An 18,313-nucleotide genomic window follows, 5' to 3' on the forward strand; every position below is an offset into this window, starting at 1 on the left:
GGGAGAAGCCCCAGAGGGAGGCGATGAGCAAGCAAGGAGGTAAAGTGAGAGAGGGAAAAGGGGATGGGGAATGGTGAAGGGGGGAGGCTTTACCATAGAAGTTTGAGAAATCGACGTCCATGCAATCAGGTTGGAGGCTACCCAGATGGAATATAAGGTGTTGTTCCTCCAACGTAATCGTGGCCTCATCATGACAGCAGAGGAAGCCATGGATAGACATATCAAAATGGGAATGGGAAGTGGTATTAAAATTGGTGGCTACTGTGAGATCCCGCTTTTTCTGGTGGATTGTTTGTAGGTGCTCAGTGAAGCGGTCTCCCAATCTACATTGGGTCTCACCAATATACAGGAGGCCCCACCGGGTGCACTAGATAGAGTATATGACCCCAACAGACTCACAGCTGAAGTGTTACCTCCCCTAGAAGGACTGTTTGGGGCCCTGAATGGTAGTGAGGAAGGAGGTGTAGGGACGGGTGTGGCACTTGTTCTGCTTGCCTGGATAAGTGCCAGGAGGGAGATCTGTGGCGAGAGACAAATGGACAATGGTGTCACATAGGGAGCGATCCCTGCAGAACGCAGGAAGTGGGGGGAGGGAAAGATGTGCATGGTGGTGGGATCCCGTTAGAGATGGCAGAATTTGCAGAGAATTATGTGCTGGACGCGGAGGCGGGTGGGGTGGTAGGTGAGGACAAGAGGAATCCAATCCCAGGTAAGGTGGCGGGAGGATGGGGTGACAGCAGATGTGCATGAAATGGAAGAGATGCGTTTGAGGGCTGCATTGATGGTGGAGGAAGGGAAGCTTCTTCCTTTGACAAAGGACGACACCTCCCTTGTACTGGAATAAAAAGCCTCTTCCTGAGAGCAGATGCAGTGGAGACAGAGGAATTGAGCGAAGGGGATGGCGTTTTTACTAGTAACAGGGTGTGAGGAGGTATAGTCCAGCTGGCTGTGAGAATCAGTGTGGTTATAAAAAGGTATCAATATCAGAATCAGAATCAAGTTTATTATCACCGGCATGTGTTGTGAAATTTGTTAACTTAGCAGCAGCATTTCAAGGCAACACCTAACATAGAAGAAAAAATAATAATAAAATAAAATATAGTAATAATAAATAAATAAATAAATAAATAGATTAAAAACTGTGCAAAAAAAACAGAAATACTGTATATTAAAAAGTGAGGTAGTATTCATGGGTTCAATGTCCATTTAGGAATCGGATGGCAGAGGGAAAGAAGCTGTTCCTGAATCACTGAGTGTGTGCCTTCAGGCCTCTGTACCTCCTGTCTGATGCTAACAGTGAGAAAAAGGCATGCCCTGGGTGCTGGAGGTCCTTAATAATGGACGCTGCCTTTCTGAGATACCGCTCACTGAAGATGTTCTGGATACTTTGTAGGCTAGTGCTAAAGATGGAGCTGACTAGATTTACAACCCTCTGCAGCTTCTTTCGGCCCTGTGCAGTACCCCCGCCATATCAGAGAGTGATGCAGCCTGTCAGAATGCTCTCCACAGTACATTTATAGAAGTTTTTGAGTTTATTTGTTGACATGCCAAATTTCTTCAAACTCCCAATGAAGTATAGCCGCTGTCTTGCCTTCTTCATAGCTGCATTGGTATTTTGGGATCAGTCACATCCTCAGAGAACTTGACACCCAGGAACGTGAAACTGCTCACCCTCTCCACTTCTTATCCCACTGAGGTATATGTTCCTTCGTCTTCCCTTCCTGAAGTCCACAATCAGCTCTTTAGTCTTACTGACGTTGAGTGCTGCGGCACCACTCCACTAGTTGGCATATTTCACTCCTGTACGCCGCCTCGTCACCACCTGAGATCCTACCAACAACGGTAGTATCAACAGTAAATTTTTAGATGGTATTTGAGCTATGCTTAGCCACACAGTCATGTGTATATAGAGAGTAGAGCAGTGGGTTAAGCGCACACCCCTGAGGTGCGCCAGTGTTGATTATCAGCAAGGAGGATATATCCACACAGACTGTGGTCTTCTGGTTAGGAAGTTGAGGATCCAATTGCAGAGGGAGGTACAGAGTCCCAGGTTCTGCCACTTCTCAGTCAGGATTGTGGGAATGATGGTATTAAATGCTGAGCTATAGTCGATGAGCAGCATCCTGACATAGGTGTCTGTGTTGTCCACGTGGTCTAAAGCCGTGTGGAGAGCCATTGAGATTGCATCTGCCGTTGACCTTTTGCGGCGATAGGCAAATTGCAATGGGTCCAGGTCCTTGCTTTGGCAGCAGTTCAGTCTAGTCATGACCAACCCCTCAAAGTATTTCATCACTGTCGATGTGAGTGCTACCAGGCAATAGTCATTAAGGCAGCTCATATTATAGTAGATAAACTGTCTCTAGCAGTAGAGACAGACAGACCAAGAAAGGGGAGGGAGGTTTCAGAAATGGACCAGGTAAATTTGAGGGCAGGGTGGAAAATGGAGACAGAGTAGATGAAGTTGATGAGTTCAGCATGGGAGCAGGAAGCAGCATCAGATCAGTCATCAATGTAGCATAGGGAAAGTGTGAGAATGTTACCCGAGTAGGCTTAGAACATAGACTGCTCCACGTAGCCGACAAACAGGAAGGCATAGCTGGGATCCATGCAAGTGTCCATGGCTACACCTTTTGTTTGAAGGAAGTGGGAGGATCCAAAGGAGAAATTACTCAGAAGGAGGACTGGTTCTGCTAGGGAAAGAAGACTGGTGATGGAGGGGAACTGCTTGGGGCTGGTGGCCAGAATGAAAAGGAGAGATTTGAGGCCTTCCAGGTAGGGGATGGAGGTGCATAGGGACTGGTCATCCGAAGTAAAAGTAAGATGATGAGTGCTAGGGAACCTGAAATCATTGAAAGGATCCAGAGTGTGTGAAGGGTCACAGATGTAGATAGGAAGGAAAGTTAAGTTAACTTGCAGGTTAAGTCAGTCGTGACGAAAGCAAATGCAATGTTCGTATTCATTTTAAGAAGTCTAGAATACAAGAGCAGGGATGTGATGCTGAGGCTTTATAAGGCATTAGTGAAGCCTCATCTTCAGTATTACGAACAGTTTTGGGCTCCTCATCTAAGAAAAGATGTGCTGGCATTGGAGAGGGTTCAGAGGAGGTTCGCAAAGATGATTACGGAAATGAAAGGGTTATCATACATGGAACATTTGATGGCTCTGGGCCTGTACTCACTGGAAATTAGAAGGATGGTGGGGTGGTATCTAATTGAAACCTTTCAAATGTTGAAAGGCCTAGACAAGGTAGATGCGGAAAGGATGATTCCCATGGTGAGGGAGTCTAGGACAAGAGGGCACACTTAGGATAGAGAGGTGCCCATTTAAAACAGAGATGTGCAGAACTTTCTTTAGCCAGAGGGTGGTGAATTTATGGAATTTGCTACCACAGGCAGCTGTGGAAGCCAGGCCGCAGGGTGTATTTAAAACTGAGGTTCTTGATTGAACATACCATCAAAGGTTACGGGGAGAAGGCCAGGGAGTGGTGCTGAGAAGTGGAAAAAAGGATCAGCCATGATTGAATGGCACAGCAGACACGATGGGCCAAATGGCCTAATTCTGCTCCTATGTCTTATGGTCTTATGGACCCAGTCAAGCACAGTGAGATGTTCAAGCTAAAAAAAACAGTGAAGAACAGCAAAACAAAGCAGCTCGTGTTCTTTGGAAGGGAAGAAACGCAGTGTACAGATGATTTCACGGGTTCATAAAGAGTGAGTACCGAATGATAATAATCATTAAAAAAAATCAGAAAGATTGTCGAGTTTGATTACACAACGAGTAACTGGCTCATGTATACCGAACCATTAGAACAGTATTCTGAAGAAATAACCAACAAAAACCGAGTCCCAATTTTGCTAAGTGCATTGGGTTTAAAGGCATACAGTCTGTTTCAAAGTTTGACTGCTCCAACCAAAGAAGCAGAAATGAGCTTTGCTGATATTGTCAATGTAATTCAGGAAAACTTAAAACCAAAGCCATTGTTGATTGCAGAATGCTTTAGGTTTCATAAGCAGGCTCAGAAGGAAGGGTAGTCCAGGTCAGTGTACATGGCTGAATTGGAGATGTTGTCTGAGTAATGTCGGTTCTGTAAAGGGCTTAATGATACACTAAGAGATTGCTTAGTTTGTGGAATCTTACATGAAAGCACTCAAAAATGGTTCCTAACTGAAGTACAACTTACATTTAAAAGAGCAATGGAAATCACAGTATTAATGGAAACCACAGACAGAGACTCAACTGAGTTGCAGTCAGGAATGAAAGTGAGCGTGAACAAAATTGCAGTGTCTGAACAGAAACCACCTGGCCAAACAGGTTGTGTTACCACTGTGGCAGGGACCCACATACTCTCCACAAAATAGTTTGCATATCAAAGATAACAAATTGAAGCTTGCAGATGCTCAACTAAGAACTTATGCTGGAGAAAAGATAACTCCTGTGTGGAATGGCATCTGTAACATAGAAACTTAGAAAAGCTACAGCACAATACAGGCCCTTTGGCCCGCAATCCTGTGTCAAACATTTATTTACTTTAGAAATTACCTAGTCTCATAGTCCTCTATTTTTCTAAGCTCCATGTACCTATCCAAGAGTCTCTTAAAAGTATCCGATAACTGTGAAGTACCACAACCAACAAGCCACATTGAGCTTGTATGTCGTAAAAACAGAAGGACCAGCAATGTTGATGTGTGATTGGCTGATGCAAGTACCACTTGATTGGAGATCCATCCACAATTTGCATGCCACACCCCCTGCAATGAAGCCAACCGAAAGCAAATTAAAAAAGGCACTAGATGATGCCAAAACTGTCTCCATGCTGTACATTATGAACTGTTGCCCAACAGTGGACAAACAGGTATTGGTGCCAACCTCTGTGCATCTGACTGAAAAGCATATTGGATTAAGGAAGGACCTTGCTGCTCAGAGGAATTGTGAAAGTGACGAAAGCAGCAGTCTGGTTACAACAGTTTTTGTAGGCAACATATCTGAGAAAGCTACTGATATGTTAATCAGACAGTTAATTGCAAAATGTGGCTTGGTTTTAAGCTGGAAGAGTGTTCAAGGAGCTTCAGGAAAGTTGCAAGCTTTCGACTATTGTGAATATAAGGAACCAGAATCTACTCTGTGTGCGTTAAGGTTAATGCATGAGCTTCAAGTGGAAGACAAAAGGCTGCTTATTCAAATAAATGCAATAACTAATGCCCAGCTGGATGAATGGAAGGGCAAAGAGAAAGGAGTCAATGGAAATATGGAAAGGATTTGTCAGATGATGTTCTGGATGAGGAAGTCAAGAGAAGAGATCAGATAGGAAAGGAAGCAATAGAAGGATTAATAAGATAATACTTCAGTGAGCTAAATGGACCTTACCATGATCAAGATACACAAACCAGGAAAAGAAAAAGGAAAGAAGAGATGGGGGGAAAGAATGTGAAGAAGAAAGTGAATGGTGCGAAAGAGAGAAGGAATGTGAAAAAGAAAAAGGGATCAAAGTAGATCCAGAGGGAGAAAAGGAGAAGAAAAGTTTCCAGAGCTGTCAGAACCACTTCCTACAGTCTCAGGGTCAACTCCTACCACCACCACAGAACCTGAGATTGTTTTCACAGTCACAAGTGTCACCGGACAAGTAGAGGGACTCTTCTTGTCAGGAAAGGCAATATCCTACAAGAGTAAAAAAGCCTCTACTGTGATGAAATCTTTTGTCATGAATGGGTCAATTTAAAATTTTCTACGCTGTGGATGTCTGTATATAGGAGTTGTATCATATGCTATATGTGTAAATAGTCGAGATACATTCTCTATTGAGTTGGAGTTTATAGCTAAGCATGGAGGAGTGTCTTGTATTTAAAATTTCAGTAATATTTGAGTAATCTTGTATGTATATATTGATTAAGCATTCTTGTTCATTGAAATAATTAATTACAGGTTGTATGTAGACATATGTTAATTGCATACATCATCACATGATATATGCATGCCTTCTTAAAGTAAACTTTAAGTAGGACCCGTGCTTTGGACTCCCATGTCTTCGCTTGAATTAGTTTAATGTTTTGAAATTACAAAACATAACTTAAGGGATATAGCATTCATCCAGAAAATAAATCGCATATCAATATAAAGATACAATCTTCTCTCCTTTGCGGTTTGTTTTGGCAGTTTGATTTATATTAATTGCACTACTTACCCAAACCCTGAAGAAATGCTTATCTATAATAGGTTATGCTGATTCCACAGAGGCCATTTTCCCCATGAGCAGCAACATGTGCTGCATCCAGTTGCTGGTTCCAGGACCATGTAGAATGACTTAAACCCTGGGAATAATTGTGGTGGGAGCACAGACAGGGGAAGGGTGGTTGCATGAAGTTAAGCATCACTTCTCATACAATGGCAGGCCAATGCTCGACCATTTTGAATCTGCTTGTCTCTCAGAAAAATCTTCGCTTATTTCAGGCAGGAGTTTGCTAATAACTGAACAAACATGCTGTGATCCCCTGAGTCAATGAAGCCTCGACCAACACCAGGGCAGTTATGAGGAATAACACAAGCCAACAGCAGGCTAACTGGTTTCTTAACTACAGCTTGTCAAGTTTGGTATATACTACATAACAGAGATTTTATTGCACTATCACTCAATCACTCACAGAGATAACAGCAGAATGCCTTTTTATTTTATTATTTAAAAACATCGGGAACTGCAGTGCATCATGGGAAAACAGCATGTCACATTCTGTACTGAAAAAAGGCTACACAGCTTCCCCTTTAAGAAAAAAAAGTAAGAAACCCATTATGTAAAGTCAAACACAAACTTAACACTATCTGAGTTCACTTCAGAAGTCTATAACTGTCAGATTATTTTCTCCATAAATGAACACACCATGTGATGCACTGTTTGTACAGATTTTGACAAACATCCAATAATGATTATTACAACTGGATCAAATACAAGTTTACAGTGCTTTTAGCACCACTAAATACCTTGAATAAATTAGTAACAATCTCTGCTTCAGTTATCTTTCAACGCCCACCACCTTCTTGCGTTTAATTTCAGGATGATTTCTCCACTCATTCCCTAATCTTGCTCATCCTTTTTCCCTTTTCTTTTGTTATTGCCTTTTTAGCCTTGTCTATGACAGTAGGCATTCCTTTCTCATTCAAAGCTTGTGCCCTCAGGACATTTCGCACACAATACTGCAATGCTGTAGTGACAGCACACCCAAGGGGACCTATACACAGTTGTCAGGAACTCAAACACCCTTTGCCCAAACTGTGAATGAAACTGATTACCTTAAGCACGATTATAACTTCTTCTGTAGAGCTAGTGTTTTCCATTTTGACTCTCTGGGCAACGTTGATCAGACATGTGTGATAGATGCCCACCACAGTCTATGTTCTCTTCAGACTTCCTTTGTTTTCGAATCATATGTCTCTTGCTTGCACCTTTATTATGAACACTCAGGCTTCAAAGTGTAGACTTCCCTCCAGTCCTGATTGCATGGCACACTTCCAAATTCAAGTTTATTGTTGTCATGGGCGTACATACTACCAACACTGCTCCCATATCTAGATGGCTTTAGATTGGCCTCATCCTGGCATATTATCTCCAGCAGCTTCACTGATCTGTAAACTATCGTGATCATGTTCTCATCTTTCCTTCAGCTTTGGTGATCCAGTTGTGCTTTCTTCATTGCGTTCATATTGAAAATGCATGGCATGTTTGGTCTGCTCCCAGCCGAGATTAGTCAGATTGTCTTGGTGTTCGTGCACGTGGTTTTGGCTTGTGCTGTTCTGCTGCACATTACTGATACTGCAGATACTTCATTCTGAAATTCTATAAATGCAACACACCAAATTCTCAAAAAGCCAAAAAAAAACTGTATATGTTGGAAAGTTGAAAATCTCATTTCTGTTTCTACTCCCACCCCCAAAGATTCTGTGCCAACTTGAGAGGTACAAATTTTAATATCAGTGACATTTTCCATTTTGCCTGGAAGCATTTCGAAAGTAGCATCCTGCATGTGCGTATTTTTCAGGTTACCTTCCCCAAAGTGCACCTTCATCAGTTTATCTCTGGTTAGCTATGTAGCTTGAAAGTTTAACACTTTTGTTTCTTTCATTTTAACATTCTTCTCCAAAGTATTGCATTGCACACATAAAAAATCTCATTTCTATATTTCCTAATAACATTGGAAGTGATTGACCCTATGCCAGCTCACAGAATAACCCCATTCACCACTAATTTTCTCTGTAATCCATTTTTCCCAGGTTTAGTTAATTATCGCAGATTCTACCATGAACCTGCACAGAAAGGTCAATATACATTTGCCAACTAGCCAACCAACATGTCTTTGGGGAATGGAAGGGAAATCAGAATACTTAAGGGGAAAATGCACACCTGGTCACAGGAAAAACAGAAACTCCTTACAGACAACAGACGAAACATAACAATTTCACTTGGGGTGCGAGAGCAATGAGGCAGTACCTGTACTAGCTGCACCAGTATGTTGCCCCACATTGCTGGAATGATGATATGAAACCTACTAAGCTGATGACAGCTCTGACGTTTACTGAAGATCAGTTATTGCTTTGTGAACATTCCAGATGAACCAGATGGCTCAATTTAGTTTGCCTGAAGGGAAGACTGCTCTTCTGCCAAATACAGTAAGTTGTTGGCCATATTTCCTGTAATACATCTTCCTCTCCTTCAGCTTCTGCTTTGCACATTCTCAGTTGCTTTATTTCTTAATGTTTCCTCTGCTTTATCTCAGTCAAGCAGCATCCTATAAATTTCACACCCAGCATCTGCTAACTGGAGACCACTCTGTACCATCAATGTCCATCTGGCAAAAGAATGTTTTGCTTCAGGATTCCCTCAATGCCCTAGAACTCTGAATAAGACAGTCTAAGCAACTTGATCCGATTCACTCCCAGATTACCAGTGTATCTTCATAGACGAGAACATACAAAGGGTAACTTGACCTACCAATACTGACCAGTCTTTATCACCCATGACTCTGAGAATGACCCCTCAGAATATGCACAACAATACCTTGGTTGACAACACTGGAAAATGACAAAAATATTCGTGATACACATCTTAGCCTATTGCAAAACAAACTATAATTTTTTTTTGTAGTTCATTTTGCAATCTAGGTACATACATCAGTCATATGTATTAAAACCTTCAGACATGTTACTGGTATCACAGTTCCATTTCTTCAGCCTCTACTTTCACAAGGCAGAGGTGTACAGGACTATTTTCTCTACCAGCCTCTTATCTTTTTGAAGGACTTGCACTTACCCATGGCTTCCATAACGCAAAGTGAGTGGCAGTTCTGTGGGTGAAAAAGCTTTGTTAATGAGAGAGGTCAGAGGAGAATGACCAGACTGGTTCAAGCTGACAGGAAGGCATCAGTAACTCAAGCAACCACATTATAACAATGGTATTAAGAGGAGCATCTCTGAATGTTGAATCTTGACATGGATGGTCTACAGCAGGAGACCATGAACATACAGTCAGTGGCCACTTTATTAGGTATCTCCTGTACCTAATAAAGACCATAAGACCAGAAGATGTAGGAGCAAAAACAGGCCACTTGGTCCATCGAGTCTGCATCGCCATTCCACCATGGCTGATTCAATTTTCCTCAGCCCTAATCTCCTGTCTTCTTCCCGAATTCCATCATTTCTTAACCAATCAAGAATCGATCAACCTCTGCCTTGAATATACATAAGGACTTGGCCTCCACTGCTGCCTGTGACAAAGAATTCTATAGATTCACCACCATCTGACTTAAGAAATTCCTCGCCTCCATTCTAAAAGGATGCCCCTCTAAACTCAGGCTGTGTCCTCTAGTCTTAGATTCTCCCACCATAGGAAACATCCTGTCCATATACACATCCACTCTATCAAGTCCTTTCACCATTCAATAGATCTCAACCCTCATTCTTCTGAATTCTAGTGAATACAGGCACAGAGCCATCAAACGCTCTTCATATGACAAGCCATTCAATCCTGGAATCATTTTCGTGAACCTCCTTTGAACCCTCTCCAGTTTCAGCACATCCTTTCTAAAATAAGATGCCCAAACCTACTCACAACACTCCAAATGAAGCCTGACCTGTGTTTTATAAAGTTTCAACATTACATTCTCGATTTATATTCTCGTCCTCTTGAAGTGAATGGTAACATTGCAATTGCTTCCCTCACCAAAAACTCAAGCTGCAAATTAACCATTAGGGAATCCTGCACAAGGACTCCCAAGTTCCCTTGCAGCTCAGTTTTTGTATTTTCTCTCCATTTAGAAACTAGTCAACCCTTTCATTTCTTCTACCAAAGTACACGACCATACACTTCCAGACACAGTATTCCATCTGCAGTTTCTTTGCCCATTCTCCTAATCTGAGTCCTTCTGTAGCCTCTCTACTTCCTCAAATCTACCTGCCCCTCCACCTACCTTGATATCGTCAGCAAATTTTGCAATAAAGTCATCAATTCCGGCATACAAATCATTGACATATAACATAAAAAGAATTGGTCCTAACACAGACCCCCGTGGAACACTACTAGTCACTGGCTGCCAGGCAGAAAAAGCTCCCTTTATTCCCACTCTTTACCTGCTGCCAATCAGTCGCTGCTTTGTCCATGCTAGAATCTTTCCAGTAATACTATGGGCTCATAGTTTGTTAAGCAGCCTCGTGTGGCACTTTGTCAAAGAACTTCTGAAAATCCAAGTACACAACATCAACCAAATCTCCTTTGACTATTCTGCTTGTCACTTCTTCAAAGAATTCCAATAGATTTGTCAGGCAAGATTTTCTCTTAAGGAAACCATGCTGACAACAGCCTATTTTATCATATATCGCCAAGTACCCTGAGACCTCATCCTTAATAATCGACTTCAACATTTTCCCAACTATTGAGGTCAGACTAACTGGCCTATAGTTTCCTTTTTTCTGGCACTCTCCCTTCTTGAAGAGTGGAGTGACATTTGTAATTTTCCTGTCTTCCAGAACCATTCCAGAATCGAGTGATTCTTGAAAGATCATTACTAATTCCTCCATGATGCCTTCAGCCAGCTCTGGGGTGTACACCATCTGGTCCAGGTGACTTATCGACCTTCAGACCTTTCAGTTTCCTAAGAACCTTCTCTCTAGTTATGGTAATTTCACACACTTCATGCCCCGACAATTAGAACTTCCACCATACTGCTAGTGACTTCCACAGTGAAGGCTGATGCAAAATAATTATTCAGTTCATCCACTATGTCATTGTCCCACATTACTACCTCTCCAGCATCATTTTGCAGTGGTCCGATATCCACTCTCACCTCTATTTTACACCTTATGTATCTGAAGAAACTTTTGGTATCCTGGTTAATATTACTGTCTAGCTTACTTTCGTATTCCATCTCTACCTTCTTAAAGTCTTTTTCAGTTGCTTTCTGTCGGTTTTTAAAAGCTTCTCAATCCTCTAACATCCCATTAATCGTTTCTATATTATATGCTCTCTCTGGCTTTTATGTTGGCTTTAATTTCTCTTGTTAGCCATGGTTGTGTCATTTTCCTTTAGAATACTTCTTCCTCTTTGGGATGTATATTTCTTCCCAATTGCTTCCTGACTTCCAGCCATTGCAGCTCTGCCACCAACCCTGCCAGTGTTCATTAACTACCAATTCTAGCCAGCTCCTCTCTCATGCCTGTAATTCCCTTTACTCCACTGTAATACTGACATATCTGACTTCAGCTTCTCCTTCTCAAATTTCAGGATGAATTAGATCATATTATGATCACTGGCCCCTATTTGTTCTTTTAACTTAAGCTCTCTAATCAATTCTGGTTAACTACACAACACCCACTCCAGAATAGCTGATTCCCTAGTGGGCTCAACCATGAGCTGCTCTAAAAAGTCACCTTGTAGGCACTCTAGAAATTCCCATTCCTGTAATCCAGCACCAATCTGATGTTCCCAATCTACCTGCATATTGAAGTCCCCCATGACTATTGTAACACTGCCCTTTTGGCACGCATTTTCTATCTCCCATTGTAATTTGTGGGCCACTTTCTTACTACTGTTCGAGGGTCTGTACACAACTCCCATCAGGGTCTTTTTGCCCTTGCAGTTCCTTAGCTTTATCCACAATGATTCAACACCTTCCGACCCTATGCTACCTCCTTCTATTGATCTGATTTTGTTTTTTACCAACACAGCAACGCCAACCCTCTGCCTTCCTGCCGATCCTTTCGATACATTGTGCATCCTTGGACGTTAATCTCCCAGATGTAATCTTTCAGCCATGAATCCGTGATGCCTACAACATCATACCTGCCAATCTGTATCTGTACTGCAAGTTCATCTACCTTATTCGTATACTGTGTGTATAAAGTGGCCATTCAGTGTCTAAAAATGAGCATTTGTGAGACTGGTAGGACAGGTGGGGATGGACATTTCCTGCAGGCATCTTCTGCCAGGAGGGTACATACCTCCTCATCCCAACTCCTCCTCTGTGTTGCAACGAATGGGTGATGGATTGAGGCAAGAAGAGCTGGGAGTACTGAGCAAATTCACTCGCTCTCTCACTGATACAGTAAACCCAGCTGACCACCACTTTTACTGTGCCTGCTGACACCCTAATTACAAACGTTTCTTCAATCCTCTCTCATGTGTACTTCTTAGAATTTATTTTGGTCTTAAGGACATCTGGGAACCCCTGTGATATCAAATACAGCTAGTTTTTCTGTTGAAAAGTCTGAATCTTCATACCATCAGTTTTCTGACAAGGCAATGAAACATTGTCAGAAACCTAGGGCTGAGTTTGATGTTTCATAACCAGCAAGACTTCACACCAAGAAGAGGGAAACTGAACCCAGTTGGAGAACTCTCTTCAGCCAATCTCAACTCAATGTGGGAATGGTTTATATCTATCTGCCACTGAACTTCTTCAACTCCAAATCCCACCCCACAACTCATTCTTCTTGTTTTCACTCCTCATATTATTATACCTCAATTATATTTTATCTTCCTTGCAGCTTTTGGCATAGATCATCAAACCATCTTCCCCAACATTCCACCACCCTGCCAACTTAAGCATAATTGAATTTTCCATTTGCAAGCAGAGACTTTCCAATTCATCCTTCTCTGAAATCTGTCTTATTTTTGAAACCCTTCAAGGATTCAGCCTTTGGTCCTTGATCTCTAGGCTACCATTTAATAATTTCATATGTAGAAAGTTCGAGATTCTCCATGTCTCTCCCTCTCGTGGTTGTTCTACTGCCTTTGCATCCAAGTACAATGCAACCTCAGTTGAAACTGAACTTCTTTCAGTCAAATTGTGAGAAGGTTGAAGCCACTGAACTTGACATTGTCTAATACTTTTGCATGCAACACTGAATCTATCCTCAAGCCCAAGACAGCATCTTAAACAGAATTAGACTCTTCACATTTTGCATCTGAATATGCATGCGATCACATTAACTTTTTTACCACAGACCACCTAATTTGACCTCTTGTGACTAAAATTTTAGAAGTAGGGTGTAGAGGATTTGCTGCGTGCTCACTGTGCAGAATCTACCCTCTCCTTGGCATTACGGAGGGCTGCAAAGATAAAAGCCATCAGGAGTGTCACAGAGGCTGCTGAGTGAGCATCCGAATGGCTGTGGATCAAGAGGTGTGACCCATGGACCAATGCTGCTGGGAGCACAAGCTGGGGCCTGATCAACCCTGGCTGGGTCACCAGAGCAAGAGTGTCTGATATTGAAAGACCCAAAACACCCAGTGACCCCATTGCTGATGATGTGTTTCAGCACATCGTAGGATGTATCTCAGTATCATGCACTTGTACAGAACTTCCACATTCAATTATTACTGTGCTCCTTTGTTCCACATCCCATTCGTGGATTTAAAAAATCCCCACGTAAATTAACACAGCCCCTCACTAACCAACTTTGATTCCCAGTACCACAATAAATTAACTTCCGCCCAGTTGCCCTTAACACCCAGAAGACCAAGGAGATCATTGTGGAATTGAGGCATGCTAGGAGCCACACTCACGTCCCCACCTACATCAACGGAGCTGTAGTGGAGCGTGTATCAAGCTTCAAATTCCTTGGTGTCCACATTTCCGAGGATCTCACCTGGTCCCTGAACTCCTCCATCCTGATCAAAAAGGCGCAACAGCGCCTTTATTTCCTGCAGAGCATCAAGAAAGCTCACCTCTGCCCAGGATACTGATGGACTTTTACCGCTGCACCATTGAGAGCATACTCACCAACTGCATCTCAGTGTGGTATGGCAATTGTCCCGCATCGGACCACAAAGCACTCCAGCGTGTGGTGAAAACTGCCCAGTGGATTATTGGCACCCGATTGCCCACCATTGAGAACATCTACCATAAACGCTGCCTGGGCAGGGTGAAAAGCATTATCAAGGATGTATCTCATCCTAATCATGGACTTTTTACTCTCCTCCCGTCTCGTAGGCGCTACAGGAGCCTCCGCTCCCAGACCAGCAGGCACAGGAAGAGCTTCTTCCCTGAGGCTGTGACCCTACTGAACCTCACATCACAGTGCTAAGCAGTATTGCACCCATATTGTACTGTCTCAGTACTTTTATATTTGTGTGCTGTAATACTTACCTTTTATTCGCAGTTATTTTGTAAATAACACTATTATTTGCATTTCTGGTTAGATGCTAACTGCATTTCATTGGCTTTGTATCTGTACTCGGCACAATGACAATAAAGTTGAATTTAATCTAATAAATTAAACACAGGAATCAGAACACTATATTTTATTTTCTTCACAGCCTGTATCTATTATTTTTCTCTCACTAATCTCCCCAGACATCTACAAAATTCTTGACATGTTCTTATCCTCTCTTCATCCAAGAGTTAATGGTCATCCCTTTCACAGTATCAGTTTGGAGTTTGGATGGTTCTTCCCAATTCCCATCTAATCTCAGAAACAGTCAACTTCTATCTCTCACCACACAAAACTTTCTCTCCTTCACTTTTCGAATCCATGATTTGATTGTGCCTCCATCAAACACATGACCATGTTTCTTCAATATTGAATAAAAACAAATATTCATATTGATTTCCACTACTACTGCTTTGGTCTGATTTTAATCCAGGAAGTTATATCTTCACATCTGGAATTCTTCAAAAGAAAATTTGGATTGTGTCATTATACTGTTATCCAAAACTGTAAGGAGGAGTTTATCAAAGTAATTTATACCTACTAATTTAAATTTCCTTTATTCCTGGAGGTAGATGGAGAGCATATACTGTATATCTTTTTATACAGTACAATTCTACCTACTGATAAATTAGTTCTCATTACAGCATAATCTTTCCAAAATTACTACTAAAAGTGTAAAGCTTGAATCCTCCTAATGTATTCCAAATCCCATTGTGGTTTATTGTTTTATTGATTAAAAGATAGCAGGTCATCGGGACACCGTCATGATGACATTTTTTTTTTAGCAGGCTTTCTTATTTTTACGAGACCAAGTTGCCAGCTCAACGCTCAACCCAGCACGGATAGAAAGCGTGCAAGGGAGCCGGCTGGATTTGAACTTGGGAGCCTTCGGTCCAAAGTCCAGTGCTGATGCCACTACACCACCAGCCGGCTATAGCATTTACTAATAACTGATTATCTTTCTAATTCCATTTAGATAGCCTTTCCTAAAGTCATTCTTGTTCACTGTTCCAATGGAAATCATATGCAATTGTAAAACAAATAATAAATGCTGCCACTTCTACCACAGGATAAAATTAAATTATCATATCGTGTTTACCCCAACCTGCCCTAATTTATTATGTTTCGGAAGTTAAATAAGTCATGGAGATCAAACTGCCTTAACAAAACTCTCCAGCTACACTGGCACCACAAGTATTAAGATTATATTTATTTTTAGATCCCTGCAAAGCATATTTATTTAACCATAATTTTAATATTCTTCCCCAGTTTTCAAATCCCTCAATTGTTTTATCCATCCTTAATCAGTCATCGCTCTTGCCCTGGTGTTCAGCGCCTTAAGCATTAAATTTCCACAATGCTGAGTGTTTCCAGCATTTTTCGTTATTATTTCAGATCTCTAGCAGCTGAAGTTTTGTTTTTAATTTTCATTCTAAAACTTTCTAAGATATGTGGACTCATTCATTCTCACTTCTCGGTAATTCCCAAATTTAACTTATTCTCCAATGTTAGTTTCTATATTCCCAAACTCTGGAATCCCCTTTGTAAACCTATGCGTCCAATTCTCACTTTATTGACCACTCTTTTTTTAGTTTGTAGTTATTTGAAATTTGAATTTGGCAATCCATGCTGCCTTGATCTCTGATAGTAATCCCTAGTGGCCATTTCTTTTTTCCATTATTTCTTTGAAGCACCAGGGGGAATTTCAAGTTCAGGTTCAAGTTCAAATTCAGTTTTTTGACATTCAGCTGTACACAGGTATATGGTCAAATAAAACAATGTTCCTCCGACCAACATACATAACACAATACATATAACTCACCTAACAAATAAAGTGATATTACGCAAATAAATTAACAAATAATTTGTCGCATTTAAAATTTTATATAAATGTAAGTTGGTGTCAATTTAGAGCTAGAATAATCAGATAAGTTATGCAGCTGTTCACATAATCATATACTTATATCTTCCTTGTGTATGAAGAAGAGTCAGTAGAAATTTATTTTTGTGTTTAAGTTGGAAAATTTATCATGCATTTGGTCACTTTATTTTAAAACAAGAGGGACGCTTACTTACTTTATAAGCATGTTTATCTTTAGTGGCACTGAATTAGCACATTTGCCTGCTTAACAGCGATGGTTATATATCAAAGTGGCCTGGCAGGTTACAACCTCATTTGTGACAAGAGGACATTTGCAGATCCTTATAACAACATTCCACAAATCTGAAGTGTTGTTTTGAAATAAATTCAAGTTCTTACAAAACAAATACAGACATTAAAAATGTTTTTTCTTTAAATTTCACAATTTCATATCTCAAGGAGATTGACTACATGACAAGCTTTGAAGGTTGATCAAAAGTTTGTCTCAACAACCACAGTAAACATCTCTCAACCTATGTGTTGCATCTGTCTATTTTTGGGGGTAAGTACCTGCAATTAAACAAAACCACTAAAAAGTCAGCTTTGCGGTGGCAAGTTTTTGATTTAATACTTTGACAATGTTGTCAGTATCAGACACGGGCGTCTGTGGTGATTAATATTATGCCCGGTCCACACCTTACAGAAACACGCCAAATTTGTTTTCAATCAGTCTGCAATCTGGACAAATTCATCACCTCCCCTCAGATCATTCTTCTAAGATTACAAATGCATGTGTGCAACCCTCTCTCAAACAAAAGCAACTCTGACAACGTGCCCCTACCAAAGAGCAGCGTAGAAACCAGCACCTTTCATTGCAAGGAGTACCCGCAGTCTTGTTTGATGTCTTTTCAACTTTTCTTTCGCATTCCCGTTGTCTGCAAGTTCCTCCCGTGACCTCCCAGGATTTAGGCACAACAAAAGGCAGCCATAAAAAATGCCTCACGGGGAAAACTTATCACTGACATGCTCGTGTTTTTTTTTCCCTATCCGCTAAAGTAGAATCCAGCTGCCAACTCCAATAATAGACTGATTAAACACGGAGATGTATTATCAGCAGAATGTTTTTTTTGACAAACACATTGCTCTTTCGCCATATAACTTAGGTGTTAGAATATTTAACAATCATGTAAAAAGTTATATTAAAAGATATTCATTTATATAAAAATACAAACTTATTCTTACCAAACTGTGCAGAACATATATACACAATGAGTAGAAAAAGCCCAAAGAGTTGATAGTGACCAGATAATGCTTGTAGACGCAAAGGGGACAGAGGATCCATGGTGAATTCAACGTTTCATCTGCGCCACGCTATTCCCTATGAACCGCGGAGTCCTTGCTGATTTCAAGCAGAATCCCATCAAAAAAGGCTGCAGAAAGTCAGCGGGTGCAGTCAGTCGGCGCCATGCAATCCCGGCTGGTGTCAGATCGCAATAATCCTGCAGAGGGCTCACAACATTCCCACATTAGCATTTCCGACACAGGAAAAGCATGCTCGGGTATCCAACCCATTGAAATCTTCAATGACAGATGAAGTTAAAAAAAACAATTTACCGTTTGAAATGCAAAGGATATTTCATGCAGCTTTTCGTTAACTCGGGAGATCTCAACCCAATAACGATTATAAATTAGAGTTGGAAAGTATTTAGTGCTACTTCTGTTACCCAACAAGATTTTTTATCTGATTTCCTAAAACTCCACAAA

The 18,313-nt window shown here is 41.2% G+C and overlaps 1 protein-coding gene across 4 annotated transcripts in view; it reads right to left on the reverse strand.

The window, feature by feature from the left end:
- LOC140197950 (von Willebrand factor D and EGF domain-containing protein) overlaps nt 1-18,008 on the reverse strand; it is a 332,457-nt gene extending 314,449 nt beyond the window's left edge. For all 4 annotated transcript variants that reach the window (XM_072258606.1, XM_072258607.1, XM_072258608.1 and 1 more), the window contains exon 1: nt 17,792-18,008. In XM_072258606.1, coding sequence (XP_072114707.1) covers nt 17,792-17,891 — 100 coding nt within the window. In that variant the 5' untranslated portion in view covers nt 17,892-18,008. The remainder of the gene's footprint in view (nt 1-17,791) is intronic.
- Nucleotides 18,009-18,313: the final 305 nt, after the last annotated feature.

The sequence above is a fragment of the Mobula birostris genome, chromosome 5 (genome assembly GCF_030028105.1).
Source record: "Mobula birostris isolate sMobBir1 chromosome 5, sMobBir1.hap1, whole genome shotgun sequence".
NCBI lineage: Eukaryota > Metazoa > Chordata > Chondrichthyes > Myliobatiformes > Myliobatidae > Mobula > Mobula birostris.